At 50.0% G+C, this 17162-nt stretch overlaps 1 protein-coding gene across 8 annotated transcripts in view; it reads left to right on the top strand.

Annotated features, from left to right (window-relative positions):
* Nucleotides 1-17162, top strand: part of NTM (neurotrimin) — a 680889-nt gene that overhangs the window by 392342 nt on the left and 271385 nt on the right. For 5 of the 8 annotated variants that reach the window (XR_012155901.2, XM_073320724.2, XM_073320726.2 and 2 more), the window contains exon 1: nucleotides 3407-3933. Coding sequence is in view for 7 of the 8 variants with exons in the window: in XM_073320724.2 (XP_073176825.2) it covers nucleotides 3767-3933 (167 nt within the window). In the remaining variant the exon portion in view is untranslated. Of the gene's footprint in view, nucleotides 1-2367; nucleotides 2438-3406; nucleotides 3934-17162 lie in introns of those variants that run through there. The other 3 variants (XM_073320731.2, XM_073320730.2, XM_073320725.2) reach the window with 3 other exon arrangements.

A 17162-nucleotide genomic window follows, 5' to 3' on the forward strand; every position in this document is an offset into this window, starting at 1 on the left:
CTCTTGTAGCTGAATTAATTTCTCTTTAAACACTGCTCAGATCTTTCTCATATCCCTCCAATCCAGACTCTTCAACATTCCTTTCATCCTCCGTGCCCGAAGCATTATTGCTTCTGACACTGCTCTTTTATATTAAATGGGGAGGGGAGTTGATGCAGAGAGGCTGGCAGTCTGGCCTGTGGAAAGATCACCCCAGGCAGCATGGTGGTGTAGTTAGAGAATGGCACATTTAATGTTTAAAGGCAGCCTTGATTTTGACAAGTGACAGGCTCACTCACTGTTTCCTATCCCATCCCTTTTCATGTGGGAGTCATTCTTCGCTTTGTCTTAATCCACTGGAAAAAGTGATCCAAGGCTGCATGAGAATGAAGAACAGAATGGCTCATAGAGGGCAGGAGTGGGGCATATGGATGAGGACGAGTGTTCCTGTGCTGACTGTCCCTTTATACTAGTGGGGTGTGAAAGATGGGAGGAAGAGCTCCCCATCAGATGCCCACCCAGGACTTGAGAACAGCCAAAGAGAATCCACCCCATGATTTAAACTGAGCCCAGGGCATGCTGTGGTGGGACTTGGAGTCCTAGTGAGAGTTGTACAAGATTCCTGTGATCAATAAATCTCATGCTTTTTATGTGTACTAGAATAACAGCGTCCACATGGAGGGGGTTTACCTGAAAAAAACTCCCCCACCACCATAGACAAGCCTGGAGAGCTTTTGATTTCAGCAGCTCCCACTAACTCAGAATACAATGCAGCACCTTGTGCATTGGGAAACAGGCAGAGAGGGGTTATTCGAATGGCTAAAGGAGAACAGTCTCTTACCAACAGACAGGTCCTGAGCAGCCTGGAGGAGAATTGGAAAGATCTGTGTGAAATAAGAGCAGTTTGCTCTCAGGTTTTTTCTGAGCTGAAAAGCCTCTACACTGCCTCATATCTATCTTCCACTCTGTTTTGTACAGCAGGGTGCAGTGGGGTCCCAATCCTTAGTGGGGCTTTGGGACATTACAACAGTAGAGGTAATAATGAACTAAGTCAGTTTAACCCTTTGTTGGCAGTCATGGGGACCGAATGGACCACTGAGACTAAACTCCTCGTGCCAGTGAGTGTGTCCCTACCACAGCAGGGGGCAAAATAGGAACTTAGGGCTGGAAGGTGCTGTAAAAACACCAAGCTCTCACTTTAAATACTAAAGGTATTCCTGGTCCTGCTTGCAGGCTAGAGGCCTCTGTAAGGAAGTGTACAATCTGGTGGCTCAGCAATCAGTCTGCAGGGAAATAGTAAGGTGGGGTGTGTTGTGTTCCTCCGGTTTGGGAAGCGGCCTGCTCTCTGGTTTTGGGTTCCTGTGCGTGTGATCATGTAGAATTCTAAGAAATAAAGTTGTGTTATGTTGCAACCTTCCAGCCTGAATATTTTATGCTTTTAGCTAACTTTGCTGTATGTATGCTGTGAACATAACTGGAGGGACTTCGTGAGTCATGCAGTCCAGTCCCCTGCTATCACAGGCAACCCCATCATAAACATAGCAAGCTCCATCTTAAACTTAGTTAGGTTGTTTGTCCCACTCCTCCTATTGGTAGTCTGTTCCTGAAATGGGGAAGCTGTGGATAAATGTGACTTCTGCCTCTAGGGTTGTCAATCCAGCACCTTCTACCAGTGCTAAATTCAGAGCAAACAATCTTAAAAAAGAAATGGAACAGGAAAGCACAAAGAGACCACAAAGCAATCCCCTTCTCTTGTGACCCATCAGTATGCTCAATAATAATAATAATAAGGCTTTATTTGATAGTGTCTTCTCTACCTGACAAATCTCATAATGTTTGAGAAATTAAACAGCACAGTTAATGAATTAAATAGTACTTTACAGGGGAGTGGGAGACTCAGGGGATTAGTAGCAGGCTATGGATCTTTTCACATCTAGGTCACCGGTTTGAATCCAGCTCGGGTTGGCAGGGATTTAAAAAAAAAACAACCAAAACTCAACGGTGCTATCTAATAGCTGGTAGGTGCCCTGTGTGAAAGGAATTGGGAAGTCTCAGATCAATTCCTGGGTGTCCTCACCATTAAAACCACCATTTCCAGCAGGCAGGAAGGGCTGGACTCTCGCAAGTGCTGGGCACCTGCATCTTGCACTGAGTTCAGTAGGAGTTGTGTGTGCTAAACATCTCTGAAAAGCGGACCCCAGACTGCCAGCTTTATTAGTGGAGAGGCCGAAGGAGCGATTGCGGTTCCTGGCCACTGGCTTGACACTAATGGAGAGTGGGAGACTGGCACTTCAGCTGTCTGCATTGTACCTGTTTGGCTAAATAAAGGACTTCGTTCTCCAGGGCTGTCTACCTGGCACCTTTTACCTGCGGGAAATTGTGCATAAAGATGGCAACACACTGAGCAGCGGGTGGAGGGAGAAGTTACTAGGCATAACACAACTGCGATATGTCCTAAGTAATGAGTTGATTTAAAAAAAAAAAAAGTATTTAGGGATGAAGGGACAGTTCAGTGGTTTGAGCTTTGGCCTGCTAAACCCAGGGTTGCCAGTTCAATCCTTGAGGGGGGCCATTTAGGGATCTGGGGCAAAAATGGGGGATTGGTCCTGCTTTGAGCAGGGGGTTAGACTAGATGACCTCCTGAGGTCCCTTCCAAGCCTGCTATTTTATGATTCTATGAAAGGAGTTGCTGTGGAAGCGCTTGGCAGCCCCCCCTGCCCACAGAGCACTGTTAGGAAGTGCGGTGTTATGGCTCGCGCACACAGGACGGGCAGCCTTGGGTTCTGTTCCTGTGTCTTTTATTGACCCACGGTGCGACCGTGCTGCTCCGTGCCTCAGTTTCCCCACCTGCAAAGTGCTGGGTTCTAAGCCCGAGGTGCTCGGCCAGGCGGTAATTCAGGCTGGCGATGGGCGTGGAGCTTCCCCGCCCTAGAAAGAGCGGCGTGGCCGCTGTAATGCGATGGGGGGGGGGGGGCGGAAAGGCGAGCTGGCTCCCCGAGGGGTTGCCGGGGCGGGGGGAGGAGCGGGTCCCAGCCGGCCCGGCGCCGGCGGGGTGAAAGCGGGGGAGCCCCGCCGCCGCGCAGTGCGGCGGGGCCGGAGCCCGAGCGCGGGTGGCGGCCGTGGCCACCCCGGGGGAGCCCGCGCCCGGGCGGGCGGGCGGGCGGCGAGGCGGAGCTCCCGGCCGGGAGGCAGCGCGCAGCCGGGCTGCTGAGAGCCGGGGCCGCCGCCGGCTCCTGCGCGCCCGCCCCGCCGCCGCCTCCTCCTCCCCCTCGCCGAGCCCCGCCGGGGGCAGCCGGGCTCCCGCCCCGCCGCAGGTCGGCGCCCAGCCCGGGGCGGCTGGAGCGTGCGCGGGGCGGCGGCGGCGGAGCGGATTTGCGGTGCCCGGCTCAGGCGCTTTCTCGCGGCCGCCGGGGGAGCCGGTCCCCGACGCCCCGGGGATGGGAGCCGAGCCCCCGTGCTGGGGGCAGGGATTCGCCGGGGCAGCGTGAGAGTCCGGACTGTTGGCAGGAGGAGCCGGCTGGTGAAGCCCGACGCGCCGCTCCCCCCCCTCCCCACCGCGCCTCGGGGCTCCCTTCCTCCTCCTCCTCCCGCGCCCCAGGATCGCCGGGGGCTCCCTGCGGATGCTCGGCGCTCTGCGGCTGGATTGCCAGGGGCTCTGCTAATCTCCGAGGAGCTCCGTGTCTGCCCCGCGCTCCCACCCTGTTTGCTTCTTCCCCCCCCGCCCCGCTGCCCCGCTTCTCCTCGCCGGGGGTGTTTCTGGCCTTTTGGAAAGTCCCTGCTGCCCAGGATGGGGGTCGGCGGGGGCTTAGTCGTGCCCTGGAGGTGCCTCGTCGTCCTCTGTCTCAGGCTGCTCTTCCTTGTGCCCGCAGGAGTGCCCGTGCGCAGCGGGGATGCCACCTTCCCCAAAGCTATGGACAACGTGACCGTCAGGCAAGGGGAGAGCGCCACCCTCAGGTAGGAGCAGATGTTTTTTTCTCTGGGTATCTACAGGGGTCTTGCTCTGTGGGCGCCCCGGCCCCAGGTGCATGCCAGGAGTGGACGCACCCGGCTGAGCCAGGGGCTTTCGATGCCACATTGCCACGGGGGGCGGATTCTGCTTAGCCCAGCCATGTCCTGAGTGGGGCGGGATAAAACCCCCGAGTCGGGGAAGAAAACGTGACGCTGAGTCTGGGGCTCCTGCATTCGGGGCAAGTGGCCTCGTAGTGGGGCAGGCAGGGGGGATGGTTTGCTGTTGGTTCAGAGAGCGCCAGGGTGTCTGCAAAGGAATGAAGAGGGAAAACTCTGTCCTCCCCCCCCCGCCTTGGTACTGGAATGCAGATGCCAGGCAGTGAGATCTGGATGCCAGGCAGGGAGTTACGATTAACTGACACCCCAGTTCCCTTCTTTAAAGTTACTGAAAGGGAAGGGGAGTGGGAATTAGTCTTTACACCTCTGAGTCGGTATCCGCTTGGATTGGCAGCGTGATGTTTAAGGCTCTGGCAATGCTGGGGCTGTGGCCTGGTCACTTTGTAGAACATGTGGGCTTATGTGTTGCCCGTATTTTGGGATCAGGAGAGAGCTGGTCCTCTGAGGCTGGTGTTCCTGTTAAAGATGCCTCCGTGCATGTCCAATGAACATGAGCTGGGATTGTGTGTTTGCAAAGTATAAATGGTCCCTGAAGTTTCTGAGTTCCCAGTTTGGTTTGTAGGCATCCGCAGGCATGTGGGGAGAGCCAGAAGTGGTCCCTTCTTGGCACAAGAAGGGCAGAGCGATGAGCAGCCATAAAGTGTCAATGATGGGAGGGGTGTCAGTTTGGTGCCAGGCATGGCGGGTGCAAATGCCAGTGTGCCTCGCCTGCAGAACTGCTCATTAAAATCCCATTGTGTGCACGCTCCGGCATGGGGGGTTCCACTCCCTGCAGGCATTAACTCTTCCGAGCGTTTCCCTCCTGCTCTGTTAGCCATGCTAGGGGGCTGTTTAAAGGGAAGAGATGAGCTTTATTCAAGGGATGCAGAGGCTGAGGATGCTGCCAAACACCTAATGTCTCAGATCGCAATCAATGCAATATCTGGGATGTCCTTTACCCAGACACCCATTCCTCCTCTGGCAGCAGACAGACATGCTCATCTAATAGGTCTGTCTCCGATGATGAGGATCTTTGTGTTTTTTTTTTTCTTTTCTTTAAATTATTGGTTTTAATTGCAAGCTTCACAACTGGTGATTAAAACTCTCTGGTGCTCAGGAGCGACTTTTTAGTGGTCGCGTGTTGCACTGGTGATACATGACCGCCTGCGGGGTGTGTCAGGCAAAATCTAAGCTCTCCTACTTCTCTGCGTCAGTGAGTGGAGCAGTGTCAAGGGTGGGCAAAAAGTGGGGCTGGCTCCAGGGCGGAGGCCATGGAATGCTGGTGGAGTGTCTCTTTTGAAGTGGTGCAGGGGAAAGAAATGAAATTAGGGCCATGTACTGCCCCTGGAAACATAAGCAAAATGCCCATGTAGGGACTACACCTCACAGGTTCCACTAATTTGTCTTCTCCAGCTGTGTTGCTGTCAATTCCCTCCTAGCCTGCGCTGGGTTGCTCGCTGCAGGATTCCTGGGTTTTGAGGATCCCAGCAGCAGAAGAGAAGGATGGTTGTCCCTCGGATCTGATCCGCATTAGCCTGGCTGTGTGTGAGGGTGCCCAGTAATGGAAAAACAGGGGCTGACTCAGGACAGGGCTCAGCCTGCTGAGCTCTTTTGGGAGAAGCTTGCCCATGACCTGTCCTGACTCCCATCATAAGCAGCACTGCCCAGTGTTCAGAAGCCAGTCCTTCGTTCGTGACCAGAATGCATGCAAAAGGCACAGGAATGTGGGTGACAAGCACAGGGGCTGACAAGGGCATGTGGGCACCAGGCAGCAAAGGTGACAATGGGATACGGATCAGGGGGCTGGCATTGACTGACACCCCAATTTCCTCCCTCCCCACCCCCACCCCCACCCCCAAGTTACTCAAAGGGAAGGAGAATGTGAATTGGTCTTTATGTCTCTGTGTCAGGTCTGACTAGAGTCACAGCGGGTGGGGGGCTCTGGCAATGCTGGGGGTGTATCCCGGTCACTTTGTTCTAATGTGAATCTGGGCACTCCGCACGTGTGTGAGGATGGGTAGAGGCGAACTTCACTGCGAGTGGTCCTGTGGCATCAGCCTAGAACAAAGGATCAATAGGGTGAGTCAGCAGCTGGGACATTTCCCATTTTATGAATGAGGCCTGTAGGAAAGAGTGAAAGATCCTGCACATACGTGGGCTGCAACAAAGCCACAGGAAAGGTGGGTTCAGCTGAGCAGGCAGCAGCCGTGGGATTGAATGCATTCAGCCAGCACTCCAGGACAGCAGTGTGCTTTGCTGAGTTAGACCTTAGAGCCCATCCAGCACAGGAGCTGAATGAGAGACGCTGGGAACAGACGTCCACAGACACAAACGCTCGGGCACCAACGTGTGTGAAGAGATGCACATTTACACTTTGCACGCGTTCTCAAGGACATACGAACCATGTGAGCGTAATACCCTTCTAGTGGCCATTGCACATAAAGGATAACTGCCTACTAATGTATCATCTCGTGGAGTTAGTCCTTTTGCTCAAGTGGCAGAGGACTGTGTTTTGGCTGGTTCTGGATTCTACCCTTGCTGATGACCCATGATGAGAATCATCATTCAAGCATTCATACTCTTGGTTACACACACCACGTGTATGCTCACAGATGCCCATGGCCACACATGTGCTTACAGACATGCAAAGCATGCCTGTGCCCTACACCCATATGCCTGAGCATGTGCACCGTGCTCACCTGTGACTTCACATGTGTGCTCCTGTGAGCACACCGGGGCAGTCACAGACACTTGTGGGCACACCCGCTTTGAGCTGTGCAGTGGTTACAGGCTGGTGGGAAAAAGTGCAGGAAAATAACGATTTCCAAGATAGGAAAGCAAAGAAGCATGAGTGTCTCTTGCACTCTCTCCTCAGCCTCCTGGTCCAAAGCCTGATGGCAGAGGCTGGCTCCATGTGTAATTATTGATCTGTTGTTTGAGTTAACTTGTTCTGAATAGTAATGCTCTTCAGAAGCTTGTGCTGATCTGGGTGAGGCCACTGTCCTTCCCCATCCCCACCAATGGGTTTCTCCTCTGACCCTGTAACTGGGCAATGCCTCCTCAACTCCTGGCAGCATGGAAGTTAATGGAAGAAAAGGCTTCATTGTTTCCAGCTGATTTCCATTTGAGCTTGGAAAGCAGCAAACTGCAGCAAAGGAGTCCAAAGGAAGCAGGAGGCTCTGGAGTTTTGTTCTTGTCCTTTCACAACCAGCAAAGGAAACACAAGTTTAATAACTTAGCTGCCAAAGAAGCAGATTCCCTGGGGCACTATGAAAATCCTGGATCCACTCCCCCCACCCAACTTCTGTCGTGTTAGCCAATGATGCTGTTTTAAACTCTGTCCAAGCTGTCCCTGAGAATGAAGTTAATTCAGTGCTTGTGAAAGGCGCCAGATTGACAGCCCTGAGAAGACTGAAGGCCACTCTTTGTCCACAGTGCTGTTACAGCCTGGGCAGTGACCGAGGAAACGCCTCACGCCGCCCCATGCCAACATGCTTCAATCCTGGCATAGAACGATCTCTACCACCCGGTTAAAGAAGGGTCCACTCCTCATGGCCTATTCAGTCCTTGACCTCTCTGCACAGGGGACGAGCTAATGTCTGTTACAGGGTTGTTTAAGGACAGGCACACCTGTCAAGGAGCGACCAGACTGAGTATCCACCAATTGATCAGATCAATGCCAAAAATCATTTTTATTAGATCTGGGTCCTTGACCTGGCTGTCATGACCCTACTGGGGATCATGCATGGGTGTCGGGGGGTCACAACCACCCTGTCCTCCCTGTATTGCTAAATAGGAAAGGGGTCCTGGCTAGATAAAAGGACCTGCTAGGATGGGGTCCCAGATGGAAGAGGCTGAGAACCACTGCATTAGACGGTTCTGAATTATGGGCATTACCTCAAAGGACTGACTCAAATTGGTGACCTAGATATGAAATGTGTCATTGCCTATTCTGGTCCCCCGTGTGTGTCCCCGCCCAGCTCCAGCACAAGTTGAGGGGGGAGCACAGGGTTTATCTGTACTATAAGACTATTTCCAGGTCCAGTTTCACCCCACCCTGAAGATATTATCTCATACGTGGTGCTGTTAACATTATTCAGTGTTAATGATGGGCCAGGAGGTCCACATCACAGACAAACTAACCTGAGCCTTCACCTGAAACTTGAACCAAGCCCAATCTTTTTGGGGAGTTTTGAAAAAAAGTTTGGTTAATGTTTAAAAAAACAGCAACAACAACAACAAAAGCCTTGATTCTAATCCTACCTGAGCTGGTATAAATCAGTTAGTAGCTTTGCTGGACTCAACGGAGCTACCCTACTGTAAAGCTGACGTGCGATGAGAATTGTTTAGATTTCCAGTAGTAAAGGACTCCTGACACATCATTAATAAATTAACCTCCCAGCAGCATTAGAACAGTCGCTTCCACAAGAAGTCAGCCACCTACAGAAACTCCTTTCAACCTCTTCATTGTAATGGGAAGATTTAGGTCTGTCGTCTTCCTTTCCATTGTCCTCTACGCTTCCCATTTCTAGCTGGACCAGAAGCACTGATATACCATGAATGACACTCCTCTTACCATGTTTCCAGCATGACTGGAATCAGGAAGTGCCTGATGCTGCATGAAAAAAGTCTGCAAGTGGGTGCATTGCCCCGTATCCCGCTGCTTTGTTGCTATAGGGTACGTCTACTCTGCAGCCGGGAGCATGCCTGAACTCCTGGATATGTACTTGGGCAGCTAGCCTGAGCCAGGATCTGTGCTCTCCCCAGCTATGCTGCTATTTTAGCATGCTAGCTCAAGCAGAGCTAGCTTGCCTGTCTCCCTGAGCTGGGAAGCATGCTCCCGGCTGCAATGTACATGTACCTGCAGAGAATATCCATCCTGGCAATTTCACTCCACACTTTAAGCCTTGATCCTGGAATTGCATCAGCATCTAATGACATTTGCACCCATACAGCATCACACTGAAGTCAAGTAGGCCACGGGCCCATGTGGCTCCGATTTCAAGGTTGGGGTAATTTTTTTGCAGGAGTTTTGTACATTTTTTTGCCTGGTTTTGCTGGATGTGGAGTTGAACCCCCTACATTTTTGCTTTTGAATTGAATAACCCAAAATGACCATGCTGAACACAACGGGCTTTTGCCTGGGTTTGGTTCATAGCCCCAGAGTTTCCTGTGGTCTCCACTAAGGCTCTGCAAAACTGCAGCACGGTTTTTCAATGAACCCTTTTGCAACATTTTTCAGGGCTATATTTTGCATATTCCTTTCACCCTATGTTGCACCCCTGGAATAATATTGGGGAAGTGGCAACATGACTCCAATACAAAACAAGCCTGTTTTCACCTGGACTCATAGAGACTACTATGAAACTTCCCAGTTCCTAAGCGAAAAAAGAACCTGGCTCAGAAATAGGCCTGTTTTCTCTGAAAATGGTCCCAGTTGAATATTTCCCACAAACGGACTGATTTCTGATTTGCAACCAATTGGGGGCAGTGCTTAGATTTCGAGCCTTTCACATGTCTGTTCATATTTCACCCAAATCGAGCTTTCACCTAGAACTGAAAAGAGGCTGAAATTCCCTCAAAATGTGTGCTTGGTTCTCTGAAATTCTTGCAAATCTTCTAGCTCAAGTTTTGGGGTTTGTTCTGAACTTTTCCTCTGGTCCACAGCTGAGAATGCGGCTTGTGGGTTTTTTCCCCTGCTCCCACTAGTGGAAACACAAGGCAAAATTCAGCCCAAGCGATGTGTGCCTTTGGTTCACTCTGGGGAAGCCCCACCCACTTACACCAGGGCTCAGCTTTGCTCTGTTGTTGCTTGTCTCTTTCGGATAATTGAGCACATTAATGAATACTGGAATCTCACCCTCTTCTGTGCCAAGCACAGCCCCGGATTCCGGCCCGGTCGCAGGCTGCCAGGGTTGAGTGACGGGAAATCTCTCCTGCGGTTTTTGGTCTGCTGCCAGTGGTTTGTAATCAATGAGCTGAGAGAGTCTCTGCCAGGATGCAGGGGACAGAAAAGCTTCTCCCCAGCTGTCACTCTGAAGGACCCTGGGCAGCGATCTCTTAGGACAATCTGAGCACTGGGCCTCACGCTCCCCCCCAGCAGGATGTCCACTGCTGGAAGGACTGGTGCTCTTTTGAAAAGAAGCTGGAGCAGGGCCGAGGGCAGCAGGGTCAGGTGGAAGTGGATGGGCAGTGCCGGGCATTCAGCGGATGGGACAGTGCAGGTGGTGAGTGGAGCTCAGCGGGTGAAATGGGGCAGCGGGCAGAGCTAGACTGGTGAAGGGGCAGCCACCATCCCCGTGCAGGTGGAGGGCAGCTGTTGGACGCGTGGCAGCAGTGAGGAATGGCACCGTCAATCGCATGGCTTCGTACTCTGCAGGCTGCGTACAATACGCCATGTGTTCCTTGACCTCAGTCCCTCCCTGGAGGGATGCTGCAGTAGTCCATGTGAGGACTTTTTCACACCTCTCCTTCATGCCAGTGCAGTCGGAGTCAGTCTGAGTCTCTTACCATTCACCCCGGCTCACTCCTGGCATGCGTGTACAACCACCGAACTCCCGGTTAGTGGATCAGTACTCGTGTTCCTCTCCAGGGCTCAGGCCCCCAGCATGCTGTTCCCATGAAATATTCATCCCGTTCTGATGTCCCGAATGTTCACCACCTGGTATTTGTTTTCACCTTCTGCAATTGTTCAGTTCAGAGCTTCATCCGGTAAACTCCTACCTGCTTGCTCAGGGATGGGTTCTGTGGGGGCATGGTCTGGGCTTTCTGCTTCTGACTTCCAAAGCAGAGGAGCAGTCACCCTGATTCTGCCGCTCCCTGAGTGGTAAAAGAGCCCACAGCTGTGGGGGCAGCCTGGAAAACACTGTGGGTGTGCACGGCTGGGATAGAATTAAGCCACTGACTCATTTGATGGCATCATGAGCAACTTCTTCTGGCCCCTTTAGTGCCCCATGCACTCTGCCTTGATCGCCCCCTGCTCCACATGGATCACGGGAACCTCATTTTGGGTCATAAGAGTTTCTTGTATTTCCCTTCCAGGCCCAATCCCTTTAAAGATTTGTGGTCTCTGGAAGGGAGAGGCTAGCAAACCCACAATTAAATAGATTTTGTGCTAAGGCTTGTTGCATAAAGGTATATGTGTGTAGGAGCCACAGAACACATTTTCACCCATATCCACCCTCCCTCCAAGCTCCACCTTCACCATGAAAATCATTGTGAATTATAGGGGGGAGCACTGGGAGTCAGAACTCCTGGGTTCCATCCCTGGCTCTGCCTCACTGTTCAGCAAGTCACATCGCCTTTTGCCCGTAAAATCGGGTGCCTTGCAGCGTACTTTAAGCTCCTCACTCAAAAGGGGCTGTGGAAACATGGAGCATTATTACCAGTGTGTATTGTTCATGGGAAGCTTGTTTGGAGCCTCCAAGTCAATTGCTTTGCTCACGGTGGCATGTTTTTGTAAGGGGAGTTTATTGCTAAAGTGACATGTTAGTACATCTCGGTGACAGGAGAGAGGTGGCTGAGATGGAACCAGGTTTAAGTGAAACCAGTTGTGATATGCTTGGATTTTTAAGTGTCCTTTCCATCTAAGAGGAGCCCAGCCAGGGGAAGGTTTCCCTTGATATTTTTTTTCTGATAGACTGGTGCCTGTCGATCATCATGTGCTCTGGTCCTGTCTGAAGGAGTGTCCCGGGTGTGATTGCAGCTCATGGAGGTCCCGGGGCAGCGAAGCCATGGCAATGTGGAGTTCCAGGTGGGTTTGTACAGCCTGTGCTTCACTGCTTCTGTACCCGAGCTAGCTAGATTAAAGCTATAGGAGCTGCAATCAAACTCCATGCTTGCAATGTAGACACACCCAGAACCTCTGGTCTTATGGGTCAAGCATATAGTCCTGCACCTATCAGCTCTCTGGGTTAGAAGCTCCCTGTTTGTCTTGATAAGCGTTAGTTTAACACATTCTTATCCCTCTCCATCTGAGGTGGGTAGGACACAACTCTGGAACGTTTTCACCTCCCATACCAAATATTTCACATATCCATAAAAAGTACTGAAGCCAGCTTTGGAGAGTGTGTTGTTCGGCCAGTTCTATAAAGGCACAAGCAGCTCGTTGGATCAGGGATGGGGTCTTGCTATGTGCCTGCATCTTGTGAGTGCTGCTGGAATGCTAACAGCAGCAGCCATGCTAGGAAGGGGTGAGTTACTCCAATGATCACTTAAATGAGACAAAGGAAAACTTACTCCCTGTGCTACTAGGGCTCATGAACCCTGACAGGGGAGCTGTGATCTCATGGATTGGGGGTAGATTAACTCGCTGTACATTTAAATAGCTAACTGTTTTCTATGGCCACTCAAGGCATCCCTAAACATGGTGGCTGTGAGCGCTGGAGGTGTGGTGTTGAAAGTGCTGGGCTGGGACTCAGGAGATCTAGGTGCAATTCCCCGACTCCCTGTAAGAATTTGGGCAACTCACTTAATCTCTCTGCGCTTTGTGTCCCCATCTGTATAATGGGGGATAATACTTCCTTACTCCCGTCCCTTCTCTTGTCTATTTTGATTATAATCTCTTTGCGGCAGGGACTGCATCTGGCTGTTTCCCATGTGGCAAAGTAGCCCCCAGGAATCATTGCCAGATGGCGTAGATTAGAGCAGTGTTAAATTAGCTTTAATTTGCATGGGGGGACCAGTCTGGCACTTCTGAACCTAGGATCAGGGAAGTGCAAGGGCATCTTAAAGTCCTTCCCTCCCAGACATGTCCTGAAGTGCTCCTCAGCTGGTCCAAAGATCTTCTCCTCTTGTCTTCCTCACTCCCCTATCAGCTTTGTGCCTTCTTTCTCAATGCCGACCATCTTCCATTCCTACATGGCAAGCAGGCCCTTGTGCCTCCACCTTCAAATCAGTCTCCAAAGTCAACCATTTCTGCGGCATGCTCCTGTTAGAATTGTTGATGGGCCCAAGCCCAAGCGAACACCTGAAATTGCGCTACTTGCTGTCCGAGCCCACCTTTGGCAAATGTCTCCCGCCTGTACAGGCCTGAATGTCCTGAAGTTGGGGTCTGAAGGACGAAGGCCCGGTTAGCTTGCCTCCATCTTTAACTGGAATCCTTACCCAACGCCTCATCCTCATATCGTCTTGTTAGGCATTGCCAAAGCCCTTTGTTGCAATGCACCTGTTTGTTGTTTGGCACAGCTTCCTTACTGTATCGTGCCATGTGGATTTACTGTGGCATATACGTGTTAACTAATACATATTGGGGACCGGTTCTTCAGATGGAATAAATCAGTGTCACTCTATTGACTTCAGTGGATCTGTGCCAATGAACTCCAGCTAAGAGTTTTCATCTTCCTGTATCTGAGCTGTCCTTCCCTCTTCTCCCCCCTCAAACGAACAAACAAACAAAAAACCCTGGCAGTTTTGTGCATTTCCATTATTTTGTTTGGGCAGCCTGGCCCCAAAAAAGGGGATGAATCAACCTCTAATCGTATCGATGGGTAAACAAATAAAAAGAATTGTAATGAAAATACACAGTCAACCCGGGGGGGGGGGAGAGAATGCTGTCTCATCAATGCAATAGAGACAAAGGGCCCCATCGAAGACTCATTAAAGTCTATGGGAGTTGATTTCTTATCCTTAGTGGACTTTGGATCAGGCCGGAAGAAAAAATTTCGGTATGCTGGAATGTTCAAACTGTCAATAAGTTGTGAGTGGGCTAGCAAGGCAGAGAGCCTTTCGAGACACAGCTTTGCATCTGTGGTCACATTGCATCTGTGCAAAATGCTGCCATGCTGATCCGGTTACGTTTTACAAAGCAGTGGAGGATTAGCCCCAGAATATCCTTACATAAAATGTCCTGAGAATCAGGCTAACCCTCCCCTCCATGTGCTGTGGTATCCGTTATAATGCTGAACCATGTCCAAATTATTAGTCTATTAAAAATCTCGCTTTTGACTACATGGAAGCTTCAGCCTGCAACGAGTGGTGTGTGTCCCTACCAAGAAGCAGCCATAGAGGAAAGGAGTTTATGTGCATAGTTAGAGAGGCGGATGATTTTAGGATCAGTGTGTCAGGCTAACTTTGCAGCTGACGGGGGGAAAAATATTGGTGGAGCGATTGAGACAAGGTGGTGAAGTGCTGCGATGCCACCCGACGGCAGTGACCACTGTGTGTGGCGGGCGGATGTAACAAGAAAGGGCACAGATTGTTGAATCGGAGACAAGGGAGCTCAGCTCTGCATGTCAATGAGGATAGAGGAAGTCAAGAATCAAACTACCTTCCAACACAAGCAGCTGGTGAAATATCACAGGTTTTTCCCAGAGATGGAAGATTTTGACTGACTCTGAGCCTGCAACCATAAATGGCTCTGACACCTGCGTCTGCTTTATCAGACACACGCAGAGCCCCGGAGACCATCCAAACATTCATTAGTTCAGGTTTTAAAGTCTGTTTTGTTTTTTTTTTGTGGTGGATTCATTATTTCTCAGCTTCGCTTTCTCCATGCAGCAGAGTTATTCAGGCTCCTGTTTTCTGGGCACCTCTAATGAGAAGCATTGTGCAGAGCAGGCCGACAAGCCTAATTCTCAGAGGTGAGGAAGAACATGTAAAATTGTATAAATAACAGCCGTGGGGCAGAGTCACAGAATTCAGATCCAGGTTTTGAATCACCCCAAAGATCAAGGTTGTTTGGACCCATCATTGAGATAGGGGCTAGTCTTTAAATTTTTATACAGATCTAGGCTATAATCCTGAACCATTCACAACTTGGGGTATTGGATCTAGGGCTTTGGTTTAAGCCAATCTCTAATAAATAACATTTCTACAGTCCTTATGAAACCCCTATTGAGTTCAAAGGAAGCAGGGTCTGAGTAAAGACCACAGGTGGGATTTTCAGATGAATCTATGGGAGTTAGGCACTCGACTTGCAATAAAATTTAATGGGACCTGTGCGCCTGCTTCCCATAGGCACATTTGAAAATCCCAGACTACAGGGTTTGGCCTTTGGTTACTATATGGTGTGTGCTATGTACCCAGCTTTGTATTTCCTTATTTCTGAAGATTGGGCTTTTTCTGGAAAATCAGCTGTTTTCCCTAGGTCCCCGTTAATAAAAGAATTACAGTTGGTCAGAGAAATTCCAGTGAAATGTTGTTTGTTTTTCATCAGAATTTGCTGATTCCTCACAATGGAAACGTTCCACAGCAATGGCTTGACTTTGCCAAATTTCCAACATAACCCTGACTTCCAGCAGATTTACATTGGAAAGCTGTCTTGTTTCCTGCCAGTTTGCTTACCTGCCTCCTCATCAGCCTGTCTGGTGGGTGGATGGGGAGCTGAGACTCTGGAAGTCCTGGTGCAGGGCTGGCTTTTAGGCCATGACTCCTTCACAGCCTGGGCTTCCTGTGCCCATGGCTCCGTCCCCTTCTGTGGAGAATTTTGAAAGGTTTGGGTTTTGATCCAAATTGGAATGAAGTATCAAAATTCTCTGTGGAAGGAATGACCTTTCTCCACCCACCTCTAGAACATTTGGCTGTTCCCATAAACTCTCCAATGAGCAGCCGGAAAGCTTTTCTGGAAAGTGTGGAGAAGAAGAGTCTACTCCCAGGTCCAGCTGCGGAATGGGAAAAGAGGAGCTTGGATGGGTGAAAAGGTTCAGCACTGGAGCTGGCTGGAAATATTTTTTCAGTCAGAAAATGCTGATTTAGTGAAAAGGAAACTGATTGATTTTGACAAGTTCATTTAGAAAGAAAAATTGTGGGGGGGAAGTATTTTGATCTTTTCAGAATGGAACATCTCCATTTTTCATCACAACATTACTTTTGATTTCAGGTTTTGAAAAGTTTATATTATATAAAAGAAGTTGAAATCCAAACAAAAGGTTTGGATTTTATCAAAATGTTTTGAGCCCAAACAGTACTTTTTTCCAGAATGTCATTTTTCCGGAAACGTTGAAATGTTTTGTTTTCATTCCATTTAAGAACAGAAGGAATTTGGAAATTTTAGAATTTCCCATGAATCAAAAAATCCAGTTCCTACCCAGCTCTAGTCTGCATTACATCTGCTCTAGGAATTGTTTGGGGTCAAGTTCTTGGGCAGGTGTTATGCAGGAGGTCAGACAAGTGGAGTACAATGGTCTTTTCTAGCCTTAGAATCTGGGTCACCTTCTTCCACTCAGAACAAACTTCACACTAAGTGTCAATTTCTGCAAATCCTAGCTGGCTAAGATCCATTGCAACCCAATTGGCTTTAGAAAAGTTGCAGGGGGTGTATGTCAGTGTAGAATACTGTGCATGATGTTCTGTTTAGGAAGGCACCATAGACTGGGGGGAATCCAAAATGCATGTGGGTTGTGTATGTGTAAGAGAGATGAGACCTGGTCTCTCTGATGCTGGCATTTTGTCCTAAGAGCTTCAACTGCCTGTTGACTCATGTATGGCTCTTCTAAGGTCCAAGAGGTTTAAGCATACGTTTTCTGTCTCCAGATGCTCCTATTCCGTGATGCTATGTGCAGTGTTTAACCCTGGATAGATGGATCTTATTTTGGGTTTCCTATAGTTGTACTCTATAATGAGAATGATCTGATTTGCCGCAGTTCTGGAAGGACTGCTTCCACTGAGACAGGGCTGGGGAAATCCTGTCTTCATGTTCATTCAGTCCTGAGACAGACAGACACACACACACACACACACACACACACACACACACTTTATAACTGCAGGCTTGCCCATCTTCATGGATTCCTGGAGAATTTCTCCCATTTGCTCAGAATCCAGGAGTTTTCCCACTTGCACGTCTCACCTCTAACTCCTAAAGATCTTTGCTTTTCCTTGCCTCATGGAGAACAGTGTCGGCAATTTCTTAAGGGGCTTAAGTTATGAGCACGCAGACTTTGGGAGAGATGGAGTGAGAGATGGAGCCTTTCAAGTCTGCAAGTGGTAACGTACAGCTCTTCTGTGGCATGCTTGGTGACCTCACTCCATTTTCCACATCACGAGTCGCCCAGCCGCAGATAGTCCTGGCCTGTGGTTGAGGCCTGAATGCACCACCTCTCACTCAAGAAGTGGTCCTCTCAGTAAAATGCTGAGGAATG

Source organism: Lepidochelys kempii, chromosome 22 (assembly GCF_965140285.1).
Source record: "Lepidochelys kempii isolate rLepKem1 chromosome 22, rLepKem1.hap1, whole genome shotgun sequence".
Taxonomy (NCBI): domain Eukaryota; kingdom Metazoa; phylum Chordata; order Testudines; family Cheloniidae; genus Lepidochelys; species Lepidochelys kempii.